At 45.1% G+C, this 22,201-nt stretch overlaps 2 protein-coding genes across 3 annotated transcripts in view; one reads left to right on the plus strand and one right to left on the minus strand.

The window, feature by feature from the left end:
* BFAR (bifunctional apoptosis regulator) overlaps positions 1-9,441 on the plus strand; it is a 28,148-nt gene extending 18,707 nt beyond the window's left edge. Inside the window, exons 5-8 of one of the 2 annotated variants that reach the window (XM_024571585.3) lie at positions 2,053-2,197; positions 3,502-3,675; positions 5,104-5,306; positions 6,842-9,437. In XM_024571585.3, the coding sequence (XP_024427353.2) occupies positions 2,053-2,197; positions 3,502-3,675; positions 5,104-5,306; positions 6,842-7,034 (715 nt within the window). In that variant the 3' untranslated portion in view covers positions 7,035-9,437. Of the gene's footprint in view, positions 1-2,052; positions 2,198-3,501; positions 3,676-5,103; positions 5,307-6,841 lie in introns of both variants that reach the window. The other variant, XM_024571586.4, reaches the window with a different exon arrangement.
* A 189-nt stretch (positions 9,442-9,630) lies between these two features.
* LOC112314788 (group 10 secretory phospholipase A2-like) lies at positions 9,631-19,124 on the minus strand. Its single transcript, XM_024571322.3, has 4 exons — positions 19,076-19,124; positions 15,912-16,062; positions 14,088-14,197; positions 9,631-10,047 (listed from the first exon to the last, which is right to left on the minus strand). The coding sequence occupies exons 1-4, from the start codon at positions 19,122-19,124 to the stop codon at positions 9,905-9,907; spliced, it is 453 nt and encodes a 150-aa protein (XP_024427090.1). The 3' UTR covers positions 9,631-9,904.
* Positions 19,125-22,201: the final 3,077 nt, after the last annotated feature.

Below are 22,201 nucleotides of genomic sequence, written 5' to 3' on the forward strand. Positions count from 1 at the left end.
TTAATTTGTTGCTTTCTTATAAAACTAGTATATATTTATTAATTCTTTAAAAATAACAACACAGAACTAAAGGATATTGGATGAAATACCTTAGACTCCTACTCTTCCGAGAAAACCACTGTTATCATCTGCTGGAGTCTATTCAATTGATCTCTACCAAACCGTATTTGTATTGTTTCCTTTTCCTGGTCTAGGCAGCGTCATACAACGTTGCAGAAAGTGCTTGGAGGAACTCATTAATATAAGGAACTCGCCAATCTCTGGTCTCTAAGGAGGCCTGCTTCTGCCTGTTCTAAAGCACTGTGCATCCTTATTGGGGCTCCTCCTTCCCTTGGAGGGACCGTGTAGGGATGTTACTTAGAACACCACACAGCTCTGAGAGTAGCGGCTGTCTAAGCTGCTTGTTTCAGACTTGAAGTCCACTCACTGTCCCACCTCCCCCAGTCACTTTTCCCCCCTGTACTGAACTTCCACTGTTTGATTGTCCTTTGTGGAAACTAGAGTGCTTCCACTGTAATTGTCTGGGGTTTTTTTGTTTGTTTCGTTTTTAAAAAATTATTGTGTTCCCTCCCACAGCCCAAAACTCTGGTTTTAAAAAAAATTCTGTACCTAGATAATAAAAGATATCTTTGTGTAACTGTCATTCTTCTGGAGGATAGATTCATAAAACTGGAATTGCTGGGTCACAGGGAGTAAGTAAACCTTTACCAGCTAAGTACATATGACCAAGTCATCCACAACAGGACGTCAGTGCGCATCCCTCCAACAGTGATTATACTGGTCTCATCGGCCAGTGCACAGGGGTGCTTCTAATGATGAATCACTGCAGGTGGATTTGTGTTTTCTCTCTTGGTTTTTAAGGTTATTTTTTAAATTGATTTTTAGGGAGAAAAACATCGATTTATTGTTCTACTTATTTATGCACTCATTGGTGATGCCCTGACTGGGGATTCAACTGCAACACTGGTGTATTGGGGTGATGCTCTAACCACCTGAGCTACCCGGCCAGAGGCAGATTTGTCTTTTCTGATGAAAGAGAACAGAAAAGAGATCTACAATTATTTTTATTAAATAATTACCCCAAAGCAACTGCTACTAATGTCATAATGGCTTTCTTTCCAGTGTTTTTCCTGTACACACCACACACACACACTTTAAAAAACAGAAATGTGTTGAGGGGTGGGGGGTATAAGGGGACTAAAAAGTAATGTAAAAAAAATTACAATAAGGATTAAATTTTTTTAACAAAACAGAAATGTGTTCTGGGCTGGTGTGGCTCAGTGGATGGAGTACCTGCCTGTGAACCGAAGTGTTGCCAGTTTGATTCCCAGTCAGGGCATGTGCCTGGGTTTCAGGGCAGGTCCCCAGTAGGAGGCGTGCAAGAGGCAACCACACATTGATGTTTCTCTCCCTCTCTTTCTCCCTCCCCTCCTGTCTCTAAAAATAAAATCTTAAAAAAAAAAATGTGTGAGAGGTCAGAGTGCATAGCTGAAAGATCAAAGGCTAGGAGCACAGTAGCCCTGCTATTCCTTGAGTAGGTCACTTTATTTCTCTGAGCCAGTTTTCTCATCCACAAAACTGGCATAAGGTCACCTACCCTACAGAATTGTTAAATAGGTCAGTGATGATTTATGGAAGTATTTTCAGATAGTCAGTGGCAAATTGTAAGCAGTTGTTTGCTATTATGAATAGTATTTCAGCCCAGGCCTGCATGGCTCAGTTGGCTGGATATTATCCTACAGGGCAAAAGGTCACCACTTTGGTTCCTGGTCGGGGCATATGCCTGGGTTGTGGGCTAAGTCCCTGATTGGGGCATGTGTGAGAGACAACCAATGTTTCTTTCATACATGAATGTTTCTGTCCCTCTCTTTCTCCACTTCTCCTCCCTCTAAAAAATTTTTTAAAACCTTAAAAAAATCATATTTCATATTATATAGTAAGTGTCTTACCTTACCTCGAGGCTGAAGTATTTGTGTTGATAAAATGGAACTCTGTGGAAAGTTTGCTTCCAGTCCATAACCTCAGAAGAATTCTATTCCCTTCCCACCACAGATTGCTTTTAACTTTGACAGAGGAGGAATTTTCAAGGGCGCCGTATACCATAGAAAACAGCAGCCACAGAAGAGCCATCCTCATGGAACTAGAGCGCGTCAAAGCCCTAGGCGTGAAGCCCCCCCAAAATCTCTGGGAATATAAGGTGAACTCTTTATTTTTTTTTAATTGAAAAAAGTATGGAGAACAACATAACAATCACCTGCACGCCCACTGCTTAAGGAAACGTCACAGCCATGATTGAAGCCCTGCCTCCCCACCCTCCCCATAGGTCCCACACTCCTACAGCCGGCTGCACCTCTTTTCTGGGCATGTTTTCCTGCTTGTATTATGTGTCTGCAAGTACTAGGGGCATTTTCCTGGAGGTTTTCAACCTTAATGTACGAGGCATGAACTGAGCCTGTGCTTCTGCCAGTAGTGTCTGTCTCTGTGGCTCTCGCTCACTCGTATCCTCTTGCGTGCAGTCTTCCCCTGCACAACTAGGTGACAGTTCACGCATTTTCCTGTTGATGAATACTGAGAGCGTTTCTGTCTCTGCTCTTAGAAACTGCTGCCGTGGGCATTTTTTGGAAGTTCTTACGCCCATATACAAGAGTTTCTTTATGGCATACTGAGGGAAAAGGTTACTAGGTCATAAGTAATACACATCTTCACTAGATGTTGGTAACTTACTCTTCAGTACAGCTGCACCAACGGGTTCTCCTTCACAGAGAGGATTTTGCAAATACTGTACTATAAAACAAATACTCTTATTTTTAACTTTGTTGTAGAGTATCTGGAATATTCTGACTGAGACTCTTAAAAAAGACATCATGGAGAAAAATAAAATATATATAAATAACCAGTAAGTTTATGGGGAGGAAAATGCTCACTCGTAATAAAGAAGTGTAAAAATAACCAGAAGGCATTTTTTTTTTTACTTTTGTCAAGGATGAAAACAATAATATAAAGGGAAAGGCACAAAATATTTAGAATCTTTTTTTCATTTAACATATTAGCATTATCCAAAACTTTTTATATTCATTTTTCAGTGGTTAAATATCTACTATAACATCATTACTTAAGTTGCGGATTTTACTTTTTCTCTATCATACACAATGCAACGCCAAACATTTTGTGCATAAAGCCTTCTGCACTTCAGATTATATATTTTTAAGACTGATACATTTTGAGAAATTGTTCTCCAGAAAGGTTGTGTTCTATAAGCAGTGCTTCAAAGTACTCTTCCCATCACTCCTTCTCTCCCCAGCCGTGGAGAGATCGGAACTTTATATAATGTAGCCTCAGGATTGACCACTTAGCCTCTTGTCGCCATTCATTCATTCCTTGTTTATGCAAACCACACAACCAAAGGCTGATGGCAGAGGGTGTGAGGTTGCAGGTGTAACGTGGGTGGGAGCTGGCCACCATGGTGGTAACATGGCCTTGAGTTCATCTCATCTTCTGCAGGCTGTGAACCCAGGCAGGTCCCTGTTCCTGCTGTACGCCCTCAAGAGTTCCCCCAGACTCGGTCTGCTGTACCTCTACCTGTTTGACTACACAGACACCTTCCTACCCTTCATCCACACCATCTGCCCTCTGCAGGAAGACAACTCGGGGGAAGACATCATCACCAAGCTCCTGGTAGGTCTGTAAAGTGCCTTGAATGAAATTACGCTACCATTTCTCAGTGTGGTATGGAACTAGAGACATGGCTGTGGCCTGTCATAGAAAAGCAAACAGCCAGCTTTCATTTGGATTTTGCAAGGAGAGCCCCTATGAAAGAAAAGAAGGGACTTCTCCACTCCCAGAGGCCTGTTTTGTTTCCAGCATTGCATAGCAATAGGTGCTGCCCTCTGGACTTGAAATATTTAGAGGGGGGAAAAACAGCATTGCTTCTGTTATAAAAGAAGATAGGACAGGTCCCGATTGTCCGAGAGTTAGATTTATGAGTCTGCCAGCTTGGTAATCTGTCTCTCAATAGAATCCCCAAAGGATGATTTCTTGCCTTACCACAAGGCAGGGGTAGTGTCTGTCCTGTTGACCTCAGAACAGTAAGCCATTGTCCAAGTCATTGATGGGGGTCCTCACATCACCTAAGATGGTTACTCACCATGGCTCTTGTTTCTTCAGTTTGACCCGTGGATCTTCAGAATTATTGGTGGATCCCATTGACTCAAGTTGATTTCTGCATCTAGTTGGGCATTTGAGGGTACATCGCCCTCTGCATTGCTGCTCTTGGGGCAGTCCCTCTGGTCTGTTTATTTCAAAAAGTCACATAGATACAGGAATTGTCATATATGACCCATACCTATAAATGTTGAAATAGAATTCCTAAATCTTCAAACAACCTTTTTTAGACATTTCAGTCAAGTACCTATCTGACTTCAGCCTTGGATGTAGTTTAAAGCCTGGTGATTAGCCCGTTTGTACAGTGTTCCTCTCATCACCCACTTCCCAGCTGTCACCTGCCCTTGCTGGACTGGGAGCACAGACCCACCTGACCTTCCCATTTTAACAAGCCCCAACACCCCTGCCAGCTCATCAGGCTGCCCTGTTTCTTGGAATACTCGGTATCTGCTATGTTGTACACAGTCTTGCTGAGCTTCCATTAGCTTCTGGATGCCAGAGTTGTTTAAGTACTTTTGTTAATAATTTTTTCACAGAAATTATTTTTTCAAGGTTTCTGTTTAATTTTTCCATGACCTGTTATCATTCTACCACAGCTTAGTTGTTGAATTTAGGAAACTGAGCTACACAAAGAATTTTTTAAACTGGTCAATTTCAGTTCATTTCAACCCTATTTTTTATGACTCATGCTTAGATTTTTAGTTCAGAACTTCCACAATTATGTAACAAGATTCTCAGTTCACCCTCTTTGGTTACATTTCGCCAATGTAAGATTATTGCAAGGTGAGTTGGTGGATAGAAATTTCATTTTAGATTCTTTGCAGGGGGTTGTTTTAATAAATGTAAAACTCACCGGGATAACTACAATACTATATTTCGTGTAAAATTCGTCCTCATAATTTGTGTGTCCATTTTTTATTTGTTTGTTTGTTATTTTTTAAGGATCTTAGAGAGCCTACCTGGAAGCAGTGGAGAGAATTCCTTGTCAAATACTCCTTCCTTCCATACCAGCTGATTGCTGAATTTGCTTGGGATTGGCTGGAAGTCCATTATTGGACGTCACGATTTCTCATTGTCAATGCCATGTTACTCTCAGTTCTGGAATTATTCTCCTTTTGGAGGATCTGGTCAAGAAGTGAGCTGAAGTAAGTATGTTTTTATGTTGGAGATGGTTGGAGCAACAGGGACTAGAAAAGATGTCTTTGAAGTATTACTCAGACATGAAGACTCCTTGTCCTCTGGTTTAGAAACACCTACTTAAGCAGCAAATAGAAAAAATTGCCTTGTGTTTGTGGGGCGGGGAGGTTTTCACAGTGCTCATTATTAAAGTGTTTCTCCATGTATCTTATCCCTACATAATCTACCATGTAATCCCTGGGGGTGGAGGGTGTGCCTGAAGAATTTCAATAATTTGGGGATAAACAAGTGAGAAATGAGGGTACTTTATGGAAAACAATTCTGTAGGCACAAGTTCTAATCCTGCTCTGCCACCAACTGGAAGAGTAACAGTTTCTCTGAATGTGTAAAATGAGAATTGGACTACACAGCCATGAAGTTAGGATGCTTGGTTGCAAGTGACAGAAACCAACCTAAATTGGTTTTCCTAAAAACAAAAATGCTCAGTTAAGGCGTCATGTGTTGCTGGACCCAGAGACCCACAAGCTATGTTAGGACTAACTCTTTGTCTCCCTCCTGCAGCTCTGCTCTCTGCTGTGTTGTTCAGCTTCAGGCAGTTCTCTTCATGGGTGGGCCCTCGGTCACTCCAGGCAAAGGTCCCAGCAACTTAGCTACACTTGTGAAAGGAGAGCACATCTTTTCCTATACTACTTACTAAAGTCTCAAGCTCACATGCCTTTGCTCTGATTGGCCCAGCCTGAGTCACATGCTCACCTGAACCCATCACTTGGTGCAGGGATATGCTAATTGAATTTACTGGAATGACCCTCTTCTCAGCTCTTTAGTTCAGGCTCAAGACGTGCACTCATCCCCCAACCAGGGGCCAACTCCAGCCGAGCTCAGGCCACGTGGAAAAGAAGAGGGGAAAGAGGCACCCCAAAGGAAAACTCAGAAAGCATTTTCAGAAGACAGGGGATGGCTGCTTGGCATGCAAAAGTAACACATCACCTCACCAGTATCCTTGAAGCCTGAATCATCCTGTAATTCAAAGGGTTCTTGACTTTGTCAATCAAGAGCAGCCTTAAAGTAGTTCTGAGAACCTGACAAGAATCTCCCTCATTTATTTCAATTCAGTGAACTATTTTTTTTTTTAATTCTTCATGCACAGTTAATTGAGCCCCTATTGTGCCCCTGGCTCACTTCTGGGCACTGCAGATCTTTTGATAAAAAAGACAGACCGTCTGTACTCTGAAGGCCTACGGCCTTGCAGAGAAAATATTTATGTTAAATATACACAAATGTGACACAGCGATGACGCAGGTGGGGTTGGGGCTGTAATGGGGATGCCTCACCTGGTGTGGGCAGAGCCCTGAGGTAGCACCGTGTAGGCTGCATCCTGGGAGTGGAAGATGGATTGGTCAGGCAAAGGCACGTCTCAGGGACAGAAAACAAGGTCTTTGCAGCATAGGCGACCTGGGAAACGGCCCGGGGCCGAGCACTTTGGTGCCATCATTAGGATCACCCTCACTAGGCCACCTCTCAGATGCTTCTCTTCTTCTTTCAGGACTGTGCCTCAGAGGATGTGGAGCCATTTTTGGAAAGTCTCAACACAGGGGCTTTTTGTGGCCATGTTCTGGCCCCTCATTCCTCAGTTTGTTTGCAACTGTTTATTTTACTGGGCCCTGTACTTTAACCCAATTATTAACATTGATCTTGTGGTCAAGGAAGTCCGACGGCTGGAAACCCAAGTGTTGTGAGTGGCACTGCTCATGCTCTGAGGGACTCTCGCGGCCTCCCTGGTGGCTGAGCTTTGATGCTTAACTGAAGGGGCAGTGGGGTGAGAACTGACTTCCTGTTTCCTTTCCCCGGTAAACAAGGTGCTGCTTTCTCTGTCAAAGACTAACCAGGTCCTCTCTCCCTCTGCCCCTGCCATTGTGGCAGCAGGGACTAACGTCCCAGAACTGGGTCGACAAAGCAGCAGCACCTCGCCGCCATGCTCACAGGAACTTAAGGAGGCCCGGTCCACGACAGCCTGCGAGGACCCAGGGTTCTCAGAAGATGTGGTGTGGGCACCACCAGAAGGCTGCCACATCAGCAATCCTGCGTGCCCTCACTCAGTGACTAACAGAAGCTGCCAGGGTAGGTTGGAGTCCTGAGACTGAGCCCAACCAGGCTTGTTGGAGCCAGGCCTGTCCTCTTAAGTCTAGTTTAGAAAAATGAGAGATTTTGTCATAGGCATAGATAGTTGCACATAAAAAATACAGAGGAAAACCCAAAATCCAATAGACAATTCTATCTTATTGAAAATGAGTTGGAGGGAAGTTGAAGAGTTAACCCTTTAAAGGATTTGGTTTGAGACTAGAATGATGATTGGACTTAACCTGTTTCCAACTTTTGGTCATTGAAAGTTTGGATCCCTTTCTCTAGGCGGGAGGGGGATTGATTGGGATGTCAGGATATTAATGGAGAATAATTCACACCAGGCTGAGCTGCCTTGGTGCTACTTAAAATTGTTTTTTTTTGGGGGGGCGGGGGTGTTGCTTTGTTTGTTTTTAAGAATTTAATCTGTAAAATCCAGGATAGTCCTTTTGTTCAATGAAACATTTTATACATTGACCTCACACTGTATAATTTTTATCTTCTCGTTCTGATGTATAAAACAGCAAGTATAATTACACGAAATGCTGTAATTGTAAATGTGAATGAGATGAACTATGCCTCCTCCTTCCTTCTCGTTTGAAAGCAGCAGGTGTGAAATGTGATCCATCTGAAGATGGTCATGCAGAGATAAGCTTGCATCCAAAGTGTTTTTTTGTGACTCCATGAACCATTCATTAATCCTTTGTATCTTTGAAGATGTCACTCAAACTTTGCATCTGAAAGTTTGAAGAAAGTACTTGAAATAAAAATAAAGATCTTTAATAAAGACAAAACCTCTAGAGAAAAATGTTTAGAAAGCACGATGAAAATCAGAATTGCTCAATACAGACTCCTAGTCCTGCTCAAGTCCCCCTGCCTCCCTGCCTGATGGGAGCACTGAACCAAGGAGCCACCCTAAGGTATCTGAAGTGAAAGGAAAGAGACTGTTTTTCTTCCTCAGTTATTTGCTCTCCAGCCCTAGGGCTGCCTGACTACCTGCCAGAGACACCGCACTACAGGTTTGGGGACACTGCAGTATCCACATACCCCTGGTCTCCTACCTCGTGGAGTTACTGTTCCCCTTTCCAGATAAAGAGATGGAGGCTGAGCGGCACTGGTGGAGCTGGGCCCAGGCTGGACCGCAGGTTGCCAGACTCACAGGCCAATGTCCCCCACCCCCTCCCCACATCCTGCTGCAAAGATGAGTGATACACACATCTGCTCAGGAGAGGAGAGCAAAGGAGACCCAGCCTGGATGGGCTGAGCTGGACTTTCACTCTACTGCCAGGAGGGACAGGCACCTCACTTTCCTGGGACCGTCAATCACAGCAGGCTTCATGCATCAAAGGGGGGAGTCTTCAAAATATTCAGACCCTTTGATGGAAGAATTCCATTTCTGCAAATCTGGGTTAAGGAATAATGAAAAGGAGCAGTAGGGAATGGCAAAGATTTATTCAGAAGCATCACCAACACATGAATAATTTATAAAAATGGGAAATACCACTAATATCCTAAAGTTAGCAATTTATAAAATAGTATTTAATGTAGCTATTTAAAATGGAGCTTTCAAGGGCTTTTTAATAACATGGAGAAAAGCTTATGAAAACTGTAAAAATGAGAGTCGCTCAACTATATTTTTAAAAATAGAATATGCCCTGATTGGTGTGGCTCGTTGGGGTGTCATCTTGCAAAGGGAAAGGTCACCGGTTCAATTCCCAGTCAGGGCACATGCCTGGAGTGAGGCTAGTCCCTAGTTGGGGGCGTGTGTGAGAGGAAACCAATTGGAAACATTGCTGTTTCTCTCCCTTCCCCTCTCTAAAAGTGAATAAAATCTTTTAAAAAATTAAAATTACAGAAAAGAATAATGAACAGCACCCTAAGAAGCTAAAAGTGGTTATTTTGGATTGTTGGAATTGGAGTAGTGTTTTTTTCTCCTTTTTATTTCTCTGTATTTGCCATTTTTTTAAAGCAGTGAGTGTAATACTTTTGTAATCAGGAAAAAATTTTTAACTATTAAAGGTGGAGTAGGATGGGGAAGAATACTTTTTTTTTTTTTAAGAATACTCTTTCTTGAGCTAACAACTGCTAGACTTGAACTTCACAAGGGTGTCATGTGGTTGTCTTGTTTATTGCCTCAACCCAGTGCCTAGAACAAGGCCAGGCACTTAGCAGGTGTTTGTTCACCAAGGGTAGGTTAGAAGACAAGCTCAGCCTTTTCATACAGGTTGAACCTCAAAAATGGTACCAAACCCAATACAGTCATAAACACAGTTATGGTTTTATAAATAGACATGGGATTTTGACCTTAATCAAACTGGAAACCAAACTGGCTCCAGCCCCAAGTTCCGGGATGGAGAGGGAAAGCAAATATAGGTTGCAGCTTTAACACTTTAATTCAGTTCCCTCGTGCAAAGAACTGAATATGGCTATTGATTAGTGAAAAGGAGTTTTATTTTCTTGTGCAAAAGAACATTTCAAGTCAAGCTAGTCAGTCACACTTGAGCGGGCCCTGCCTACAGAAGAATCGTGGAAAGAAGAGGTACTTTAAATTGTACTCGGTTTGGGCTAAGCAGTAAGCAATCTCCTGGTCACACTTGCATAAGAGTTCTTGGCATTTGTCCTCTGTTGGTTCTGAAAGAAATGGGAAAACTGAGATTAGAGCAGAGACTTGCAGGTAAACACGAGGGAAGCCAGCAACACTGTTGGCAGGAAGGGTCACACATTGCATCTGTGTGACGTTTGACAGTTCACCAGTGATCATCGTCCTGGCAACTCCAGGAGCAAGGTGATGTTGGCCCCATTTTGCAGAGAAGGAAATTGAAATTGTCAGAGACGTAGCATAGTCCAAAGTCCACATGAACTTTTGGCTTCTCTCTTGCATCAATACTATACTATTTCATTTGAGGATCCATTTAGATAAGCAGTAGGGAACCATCCAGGCCTTTTTTAGGAATGCCTGCTCTGCTACTTTAAGCTGTGTGATCTTGCCTAAATGACTCAAATCTTCATTTAAAATGGGGCTTATTTTATAAATATATAAATTATTTACTTTGCGGGGTTCTTGGGAAGCCTCTGTAAAGTGCCCAGAGGCTTGTAAAGCATTCGGTCAGTGTTGGCTCCCCCTGTATTTCTCTGCCTTCTTTCTCCAAGTCTCTTTCAGGTGCTTCTTCGAGAATAAGAGTTTGTTATAGACAACAACCACATATCCACCTCTCCTCTCCATCCTGGCTGAGCCTGCCTTCCACAGAGGGGCAAAGGTTGCCATCCAAAGATACCTTCAATAAGTCTCCGTCTGCATCCCTACATTTTTTAATTGAGGAAAAGTTCCCGTAACAAAATTTACCATTTTACTAAATTCATGATGTTGAGTAATCATCACCTCTCTCTGATCCTACTAGAACATTTCTGTCACCCCAACAGAGACCTGTGTACGTCAAGGTGTCACTCCCCATTAACCCTCTCCTGAGGCCCTGTCAACGTTGATTTGTTTTTTGTCCTTGTTGATGTTCTGGATATTTCATATACTTGGGATCCTACAGTATGTGGCCTTTTGTGTCTGTCTCCTTTCACTTAGTATCACGTTTTCAAGGTTCACCCATGTTGTAGCAGGTTTGCCTGCTTTATTTTCCAACACAGCAGTTATAAAAGCACTTGGTGCAGACACAACTTCCCACTCTCCTCATCTCAGACTTCTGTGTTACCTAAAACATAGCATGGAAGCTGGCACAGAGTAGATTCTCAATAATATTTATTGGGAGAATACAGAAAAGCCTCTCATACAAACACAGAATCTCAGTTTTATTATTCCCATTTTACAGATGTGTAAAGTGAGGCTCAGAGGGATTCAGTAACTTGTCCAAGGCCACAGAGCTGGGAAGGGGTGGACCAAGGACTCCAGCCCAGGGTCTTCTGACCCAATGCCTGAACCTCCCTTGTGTTCCCATCCTCCTCTCTGAGCAAGAAAGATTCTTCCAAAAGCAACACTTGGTCTCACTGCTCCATAGCCTCAGGGACCCAACAGCATCGTGTTATTCAAGAATAATAAAAACTTAAAAGGAAAAATAGCTCCCAAGGGTTAAGTTTAAAATAAAGGCCTGCCAGTAAATATTATTATAGGCTTAAAATTTTTTAAATATATTTAAGTCAAGCCCATAAATGGAAAATGGGCCACACCTGTAATTAAGTAAACAACTATGTTCAGAATATCTCCAAAGAGAATAAGAGAATATTTTTAGCCAAAAATGCATAATAGATATTTTGGTTCTCTTCATTTGGTTCAGGGAGGGCAGTTCTGTAAACAGGCACAGACTCCACCAATAAATATTTTACAAACACCGTTTTCACACGGCTAGGGTAAGCAGAACATGCAAGTTGAAGGGAAGAAGGGAGAGATCTTTTAACAGATTCCAATTCACGGCCCATTTCATCCCTCTCTCCCCACTCTGGAAGGGGGCAGTTAGGGGACAAGGAATGTGCCCGGCAGCAATCACATCACCACCGTGTTAGGCAAGTCACTGCTTTCCCTGGGCTTCAGTTTCCCCAACTCTAAATGAGAGGGCTGGACAAGATGATGTCTGGGGTGCTTTTAGTCCTAAACGTTAATATTATGTCTCAGTATTAATTCAGCTTCACTCTTATGCCAGCTCCTAAGTCATACTAAGGAGATATGGCTGAGAATCTGTGCATATCTGAGAACATCCTTCTCATGATTCATGATTGCCTCCTTTCCTCCAGAATGGACCAAGTTGCAGAAGATAGGGTTTTAGAGGACAGTTACACCAGAGCCTCAGTTCTCTCTGATGGGAGGTAGTGGGGTTAGAGAGAGTTTTGGATCAGGATGAGGAAGGGAGGAGAAGAGATGGGAGAGAATAATAACCCCTGTCCAATCTGTTTATCACATTATAAACCCTTTTTTTCATCTCTGAAACACCCATCTTCAAGGTAAGGAAACCGAGGACCAAGGTAAGGAAACCAAGGACCAGAAATGTCATCCATCTGGGGCCAAGAGATTTTCAACAAGAGAAAGAGGAGTTTCTCCAACAAATAGTGCTGGGACAACTGGATATCCACATGCAAAAGAATGAAGTTGGACCCCTACCACACATGCACAACAGTTAACTCAACCCTGGCTGGGTGGCTCAGTTGGTTTGAGCATCGTCCCAATATGCATGGATGCAGGTTCAGTCTCTGGGCAGGGCACATACAAGAAGCAACCAATGAATGCATAAATCGGGACCAACACAGCAATGATTCTCTCTCTCTCTAAAAATCAATTTTAAAAAGATTTTAAGAATCTGAAAGCCCTGGTTGGCATGGCTCAGTTTTTGTGGGGTGGGTGTCATCCTGCAATGCAGAACGTTGCCAGTTTGACCGCCGGTCCGGCACATGCCTGGGTTGCAGGTTCAGTCAATCACAGGCAACCAATCAATGTTCCTCTCTCACATCGATGCTTCTCTCCCTCTCTTTCTGCCTCCCTTCCCCTCTCTCTAAATAAAATAAACTCAAAGTGGATCAATGACCTAGACATAAGAATTCAAATGATAAAATTATTGGAAGGAAACGGGGGTAAATCTTCATGACCTTGGATCTAGCAATGCCTTCTTAGGACATCACAGACATGATTAAGAAAAGACAAGACAAAATAGAAAAATTGGGCTTTATCAAAATTACAACTTTTATACATAAAAAAACATTAAAAAAATATTTGTAAATCACATATCTGATAAGGGTGCAGTAACCAGACTATATAAAAACTCTTATAACTCAACAACAAAAATGACAAATAACCCAATTTAAAAATGAGCAAAAGACTTGAACAGACATTTCTCCAAAGATATAAAAATGGCCAAAAACACAGGAAAAGATGCTCAATGTCATTAGGGAAAAGCAAATCAAAACCACAGTGAGAGATACTAATCACACCCACTAATAAGATACCACCTGTCAGAAGGTCATCTGGCCATCTGTCATCCATCTACGTTTTTATTTTATTTTGTTTTGATGCAGATCAAAGTAATTTGCAGAGATTATATGAGGCTGTATATTCCTTTTCTTTTTAACTTTCAATTCACAATTAACTCACGAAGACATTCTCTTTGTAAAATTTGGAAACATTACAAAGAACATAAAATCGCCTTCTACCGTCACTCCTTCAACCCAATTCTGTCCCTAGGGATGACCACAGCCATCCTCAGTTTGAAGTGTATCTTTGCGTTTTTCTGACCTCTGCGTGCGTCTGTCTACATGTAGCCGTGGAAAGTAGTATGGTACTATTTACAAGCTTTTTTTGTTGTTTAACATGATAGTGCTTTATTGAACATGTTATTCTGCAGTTTGCTTTTCCATTCAACATCTTTCCTTGTCCTTTATTACCTTATCCTTTCCTCAGGCTGCAGAGTCTTCCATCGTGAGGATACATCACGGATTTATATACCCACGCCCATCTGATGGACAGTTAGGTTGTTTATATCTGGTGTCATTTCTTTTTCAGTTTTTGTCCAAACAGCAAAAAAATAGGTTTCTTTGTTTATTTAAGTGCTTAGTATTAAAGGTAACATATTAGACAAATCCAAAGAGTGGCCTATGGAGAGTTGGAAGCAGTGTTAAGTTATTACAACCGGGATGCCCCAGGGACTCTCGGGGAGGCCACTGTGGGTGTTGCAGGGACTCACCACACTCTATGCGCTGATCCACGCATTTCCACAAGTAGGGCTCCAGCTTGGCCTGGCAGCCAGCCTCCTGCCGGGCACGATAGTAGCAGCAGTCGTGACGATGACAGCACCTGTGGAGGGCAGACAAGCAGACCAGCAGGTAGGGAGGGGCAGGGCTGCTCTCCTGGCCACCTTCCCAGGCCAGGGCTATGGGTGAGCATCTTCTGGTCCAAACTTTGCCCTGAGAACCCTATCCTGGGAAATAATTCTGCTGACCCCGGTGTGTCCTGCACTGCCTCCATCCCAGCCATGCTCGAGCCTGGCCCCTGCCTGGGCCCTGCCTGCTTCACTCTCTGAATCTGAGCTCCGGCAGAACTTGTCTCCTCTCTGCTACTAGAGTGAAGCTGCCTCCTGTCTACGCCCTCTGCCGGGGACAACTTCATACCCACTCTTCCTCTTTTAGTTCCAGCCTAAGCCCTAGTTCCCATTCCCAGAATGTCATCAGGCTCCCTACCTCCCAGCCTCTAAAGGTGTCCTTGTTACACCCTTTCATAAAACCAGGTTTCTTCCCTTCAGGGCAGGTTCATAATGAGACTCTCTTTAGCAAGAAGATTAACTTCTGTCCTTCTCATGACCAGAGCTCTAAGATATGGGGCCATTTTTGGCTGGCTCCTCACAGTGTCCCCAGCAGCCAATCTGGCCTAGGGCCTGCTACATGATAGGATCTCAATAATAATTATTATTATCATTAATATTATTTGCTGATGATAATAATAACTATTATTATTATTATTTACTGTTGAAAGATTCTTTGAGAAACATCCACAAATGTCCCAGATCTTGCCCATTATTCATTCATTCGCTGGCATTACCTCCATCCAGCCACCAGCCCTGCTCTGTGTTGAGACCTCAGCTGTGTCTGGCAGGGACAGGTCAGCCAGATTCTGCTATGCCCCCAAAGAGCCCCCAGTCTGGTGGGGGAGGCAAACAAGCTACCAGTTGCTCATGCATAGTGAGAAGTGCTGGGATGTGTGGTAAGGAGAGGGGATTCTGGAAACCAGAGGTGGTGCTATGACCAGCCGGGCTTCAGGAAAGCCTTCCCAGAGGGGCTAATGCTTGACCTGCATGAAAGATACAGGACCTAGATAACCAGAGTGTGGGAGCACGTGGCCAGCAGGAGCCCTGAAGGTACAAGGCTATGAGTAAAGACTTGTGAATGACAATCACATCCTCCAAGCTGGGAAAGACATAATTCTGCCCTCTGCTATCTACCAGCTGTGTGGAAATGGGTGAGTGGCTGTGCCTCTCTGAGTATCAGGTCCTCATCCATGAAACAGGTTAGCCATTGTGCTTGTTTCCAAGGACAGCCATGAGGGTAAAGGAGAAGTAGTCATGGAAAGATATAAGCTCACAGCCACGCACAGAACAGGTACTTCTCACATGGTAGCAGAGTGCACTGATTAGGGCCATGAACCCAGCAAGACTGCTGAGGTTCAAATCCCACCCCTTACTCTCTGTGCAGTCCAGACAAGTTACTTAATCTCCCCCTGTGCCTCAGTTTTCTCATCTTTGTAATGGGATTGTTGTGAGGATTGAAAAGGTGTTCTCAGAACAGGTCCTGGTGCACTTGAAGTCTGATCAACTTTGTTATTTTTTTTTTTAGCCAAAGTAATCATCCTATAGCCAGAATGAAGAGGGCAGCTGGCACCAAGGTTTGGCCTTATTGGCACGTTACCCAGGAGGCCCTCTGCCTACAAGGTAGTACCATGTGCTATTATTTCCTCACAGGCCTTAAACACGCCAGAGGGTGGGAAACCTTTTAGCCTGGCCCAAGCATGAACTCACCAGTCAATGGCATCCAGGGGCTGGCCGTGGCCACCCAGGCCACAATAGCAGCCATAGCTAACATAGGCCAGGGGCGTGCGGGAGCCAACACAGTTTATGGTTTCTGCCAGTTCTATCAGTCCACGTCGGTGCACATGTGACTTCAAGAAGGCTGGAGAGAAACAAAGGTTAGAGGCTGAAGGTCAGGTCTGCCTTGGCCCTGGGCCCTCGGGAAGGTCACTGGCCTGAGAAGAGCCTAGATGACTGCCTGGGTTTGAATTCTGCTCCTGCTACTTCCAAGCTATGTGACCTTGGACAACTTATTCAAGGTCTCTGTGCCTTGTTTTCCGCATCTATAAAATAGGGGGACAAGTGTATCTCACTTGATAGAATAAAATTCGACCATACATGTAAAGCACCTGGCACATAACAAGCTCTAACTATTATCACCAATACCCTCGAGGCAGCCGTGAAAGAGAAAACAAGACAGAGCCACAGCATCTGAAAGATCCCACCACTGGGCCTGTGCATAGGCTGGCCCCTCTTCCTGGAACATCCTGATTCCCAATCTTCTGCCCTTGTCAATTCTAGACACAGTCAGAGTCCAACTTGGGCATCAAATGTCTGTCCAGTTGCCTGTGATGAGTACGGGACATCAGAGATGAGCTAAACAGGGTCCTGGCCACCAAGGAGGGCTCCCCTGTGGGGGCTTCCCTGTCCCTGGTTCTTCCTCGCTCCCCCCCTGCCCCACTCCAACCACCTCTTCTGTCAAGTCTCTGGTTCGGGGACCTCTCAATCTCCTCTTGTTTCATTGCCCAGGCCCAGCATGTCCTCCCACACAGGGAGGCCCTGTGGCCTGAGCCCACTCATGGCTCTGACACAGAGCAGTGCACAGGAGGTGCACCTGAAAACCCTGCCTTTCACAGGTGAGAAAGAGGAGGCGTGGCCAGCAAGGATGAGCCCCACAGTTGCACACCAACAAGACCCTGGCTGACTAGGGGCTCCAACCAAGGCTTCTGACTCCCAATCCAGCGTTCATCCCTCCCTGCCCAGGAACATCTGGGGCAGGAGGTCTTCCAGGGTGGCAGAGCTGAGGGGCACTGAGCAGGCAGAGGCCACTCCTCAAAGCCAGGCATCTCCAAACCCACTATAACCTGGCATCAGAGAATCCCGGAGCGACTTCTCCTTCTGGTGAAGGCAATGAGGCTATTCTCTCTGGCATGTGGTCAAAAACAAGTCAGGGCAATAACAGGCGATGCAGTCCCTTGAACCTCACCCTGCACCAGGCATCATCTGTGGTCAGTGGCATAGCCTCCTTGTCTTGTGGGCAGCAGTCATCCCATTTACAGATGGGGACAGTGGGACTGAGAGAGGAGAAAGGACCCTTCCCCCATCATGGGGCTGGTGAGCCTCAGAGCAGAAGCCCACACCCAGGCCTGCCTGGCTCCTGGGAGTCCTCTCTCCACTGCTCTGGGGCTGCCAGTACAGAGATTTATGCATTGTGTTTGGCCATCGTGTCTCTTTTGTGTCTCTTTATCTGGAACAAGTTTTTATGACACTGACTTTTTTAAAGAATACTGACCAAACTTAAGTCCAATTTTGTTTTTTCTCAGTGGAGAAACTAGCATATTCATGTGGGGGAATAGAGAGGAGTTAAATATAAAACAAAATGTAAAAAAACGAGTTTAAACGCTTCACCTTCCTTTCTGGATGACCAGTCCTTGCTCTCCCAGGACTTGCCGAGTGCTGCTCCCAGCTGCCCACACCTCTGCCTGAAAGCTCCCGTGGCTCCCACCACCCTCCAGGTAAAGCTCCAGGGCCTCAGTGCAGCCCAGAGGCCTGGCAGGGGCCCATCCCTCCCTCCTCTCCAGTGTCCTCTCTCAATGCCCACCACACGGACTCTGCTCGTCATTTCCTGTTCCTCTAGTTAAATTTCCCGTCACGTATGTCCTGTGCTGCAAATGCCCTTACACCATCCTCACTCAGCTCACCTGCTAGAACCTGCCTCCCCTCAGGTGACCACAGGGGCCTTTGTCACACTGTGCTGCTATCTGCTTCCGGGAGTGACCTTCTAGCCTGGGAGCTCTTAGAGGAGAGATGTCTGCCATAGGCAGCTTCAGCTCCCCTGGCACACAGTGGGTTTCCAGGGAAGGTCCCTTGACTTCTGGATCCACCAAGCCCCAGGTCAAGCATACCTGACAGGACTGCAGTCTCAATCCTATACCGCACAGCTGTCCCCAGAGGTCCCTCACTGTGACCTAACTATGCTCTGGCATCTCAGTGTCCTGGGTACAGCCCTATGGGGAACCCAAGCATGGGGCAGACGCCCAGCAGTGGGTTTGGAACCAAGGAAAACACTCCCTCCGGGCCAGTGTAGGTGGGGCAGGTCACTCTGGGGTCTGTTTGCTCTGTCTGCCCACGGCAGCCTCTCTGGGAGTGACGTGGCTGTCCAGGCTTCCTATCTTCCAGGGCCTGAGGGTGTGTGTGTGTGTTTTCCTTGGGGTATCTTTGCTTATGTCTGTGTGTGAGTCTGTCCCTGAGCCTTACACCTAAGTGTCCAGGTTAGGCTGGGGGTGTGTATGTATATGATGTGGTGTCTATATATTTCCCTGTGAGGGTGTGTATCTGTACACCCCAGAAATGGGCAGTCACTGAGGGGATCTCTCCAGGGATGGGTGAGAAGGTAGCCTTATGGCCTTCCCTAACCCCAGGTAGGGCTGGGTCTCTTCTTCCCCTGCTCCTCCTGGCCTCTGATGTCCCCCTGGTAGTCCTACCTCCGGTGCCCCAGGGACAGGTGGAGTGAACAATCAGTTCACTGGACCCCAGGCCAGGTAAATGGGGAGGGTCTGGTCCGTGAAGCGGGATACAGTGATTGGAGGGGATGTTTGAAGAGGACATTGATCTTCCCTGAGCCCCCCAAGGAAGGACTGGGCTAGACTTGGGTTCCTGGGAGGAGTGAATGAGTGGAAGCTCTTGGGGAGGGCTAGGGGACAGGGTTCTTAGAAACCTGGTAAGAAACGTGTCAATGAGTCAGAGGAAGGAGGGCCCGGGCTGCAGAGCTCCTAGGACCTTGGAAAGCGCTGGTAAGTTGGAGTCCTTGCAGAGGGGTGGGGAGCAGGAATCCTGGGCCAGGAGAGAGGGCTGAAGGAATCCTTGGTCCTCCGAGGGGCCCATTCCTCACTCACCTGCACGGGGCAGGAGTCCGGGTACCAGTAGCAGCAGCAGCGGCAGCATTATTGGCTGGCACAGGGGTAGCTGACCCACAGGATGGTGGCAGGTGTGGGACGATCTGGCGGGCCAGTGTAGTCACCAAGCCCGATCTGGCAGGCCACTGTAGTCACCAAGCCCCGGCCGAACCCCCTCCCCCACGCCCCGCCCATTCCCGCCCATGCCCTCACCTTGCCTCAGGGCCCGGCGGAGCCCGGCAAGGTCAGGCCCCCGGGACGCCAATGAAAGGAATGGGCACGTGAGGCCGAGAGGGAGAATCCGGCCCAGAAAGTCTCGGATGAGGTTTTGGAGGAATTCCGGAGGAAAGGAGTTTAGAACAAGTGAAGTCACAGAGTAAATTCGCAAAAAGTGTGCTGTGTTAATAGCATCACCTGCAGCCCTCTCCCAGCGCTCACCTGGCCTCCAAAAGGAGAAGACGCGGAGGAGGGGGAAATACTGAAGTTATTTTAAACACTTTAAAGGCAGGAAACTTGGCGCTCCTGATACCTCTAGAAACCAGCTCTTTGCACCAGCCCCCACCACCGCTACAGTCGGGAAACTGAGGGGGTCAAAGGTTTGCCCGAGGTCACACAGTGGGTTCTGGTAAAAGACAGAGCTGAAATAGTGTGGAGGGGAGCGAGCCCCGCACCCCTCACCCTTTCTACCTCAGGCTTCTCATCTGGGCAGGGGTAATAAGGCCTCCTCCAAAGGACATGGGAGGCGGAGAAGACAGACACAGTTGTTGCTCAGCCTTGAAAGGAGCTGAGAGCTGTGGCACGCATCTGTTCCCCTTTGTCCCTACCCGATGTCATCAGTTTCTGCTGATTTCCAGCCATAACTGCTTCTGAGAGTGGAACCCTCGACCCCTCCCATCTCCATGGCCAAGCTCTAGTAAAAGTAATGGCCACTAATGATGGTCATGTCTCACCAGCTGTAATGCGCTAAGGGCACCAGGCGCATGTTCTCATGACCCCTGGCGTCCCCATGAACTCAGACCCCTGGTGGCCCCATTTCACTGGAATAAAACAGGCTCAGAAAAGTTAAGAATCAAGAATTGTGGGTGTCCAGATTCAAATTCATTGCTATATGGTTCCAAACCTCCATCTGCCTCCCGCTACGACAACCTGAGGCATCAGACCACTCCTCTGCCTCTCTCTGAGTCACTGCCTCCCCACTGGATTGAGCCCCTCAAGGCCAGGCCTGGCTCTCTCCTCTCGAAGCCCTGGCGTGTGCGTGCTTGGCACACAACAGGTGTTAAGTTAGGGTTTCAGACTCTCCAAAACATGGGGTTAAAAAACATTTTCTTTCTTCTGAGTCTCCCATGGGTAACGGGGGATAAAATAACCCACAAAAATTTATGGAGAAAGACTTTTGCTTTCAAGGAATTTCACAATCAATGTGCCCAGAGAAACATTTATTTATACCAATAAGTCCACTATAATTAAAAAGTTAGGAAATCTGTTCTCAGTACTAAAACTTTTGCACTAAAAACTCTACTACTTTAATGGTTAGCCTCAATCGTCTGCAACACTCATTCATACAGAATAATTTGTTCCTAATTATGTTCGATAACGGGCACTGGGCCCATCACCAAATATACTAATGTCCCACACTCTATCAAAATTGACATATTAAAAACATAAATTGTAAGTCATGTCTTAAAGAGCCTCAGTTGAAAGTGCTGAGAGATGAGGGGATATGACAGAATGCGAATAGGATCAGAAATTGGCTCACTTCCTAAGGGTGAGTTACACACGTCAATGACCTGTGCCCTGGTGGTGGGCTCAGTTTAGCCACATCTTCGGGTTTCATCCTAATCTATTGACAAAAGTTTGCTACAAATGTTTGGTGAGTAAAAGGATTTCTTCTTCTTTGTGGCAGAAGTGGGCACCCTTCTGTGACTGCAAGGAAAAATAACCACACACACCAGGGAACGTGTGATCTGGGGGTTCCTCCAGCTCATGAGACCACACAGAAGAGAATGGTGAATTCTGGTACAGACCAGCACACCCTCTGACCAAGTGACCTGTTTCTGGAAATGGCTCTAAAAATTAAAATACTCAGACAAGATTTATCTACAAAATTGATCCTTAGCAAAGAGCAAAAACAAGTGAGAAGAAATCTCAATATCCAACAGGATAGTTAAATTATAAGATTTTTCCATATGACAGAATATGCATTCATTCTAATACGGTGTTTTTGAAGAATATTTAATGGCCATTTAAAAATACTTTAAAAAGTAGAAACTTACCATATAATTACAGACCATACAACTGAAAGGGAGATGTACATAAGTATATCTACAAACACATACTGACTATAACATATAAATGGGGCTCTCTGGAGGGAGCAGGAGGGAGAGGAAAGAAGAAAGATAGGAAAAATGAATGAAATATATTAAAATGTAATACCAGTTATCTTCTGGTGGTGGAATTGCATGAATTTTTATCTTTGTCTCTTTATCCAAATTTCCATTAAAACCTTAACTTTTGTGATTCAGAAAAATTTAAACCAAAACTAGACTTACAAACTTTAATTCAATAAAGCACACCTGACTGGTGTGGCCCAGTTGGTTGGGCATCATCCCATGAAGCCAAAGGTTACTGGTTCGATTTCCGGTCACAGCATATGCCTGGTTGCAGGCTGGCCCCTGGAGACAACTGTTAGATGTTTCTTTCTCACATCAATATTTCTTCCCTCTTTTTCTCCCTCCCTTCCCCTCTCTCTAAAAACAAATAAATAAAATCCTTTAAAAAATAAAGCTTCTCTATTGAAAAAAGTTATCTTGATATTATTCTAAAAAACAGACAAAAGTATAAAGATACCGATATTTATCAGTTTTTGGTTTCTGTTTTGTGATTTAAAAAAAAAACTTTGTATTCCTGCAGTTAACACAGGTTGTGGGGAAGGGGAAGAGGGTGTTGTTTAGTAAGTACGGAGTAAATACATATGCATTTACCTTTTGACCAGCAATAGAGTTTTAAGAACCTCTGACGAACACATACTGGCAAAAATATGACATGGCATATGCTCGAGGCTATTCATTTTAACACCTATTACAGTAAAGTAATGGAAACAACAGAAATGCTATCCACAGGGGAATG

Source organism: Desmodus rotundus, chromosome 1 (genome assembly GCF_022682495.2).
Source record: "Desmodus rotundus isolate HL8 chromosome 1, HLdesRot8A.1, whole genome shotgun sequence".
Lineage (NCBI taxonomy): Eukaryota > Metazoa > Chordata > Mammalia > Chiroptera > Phyllostomidae > Desmodus > Desmodus rotundus.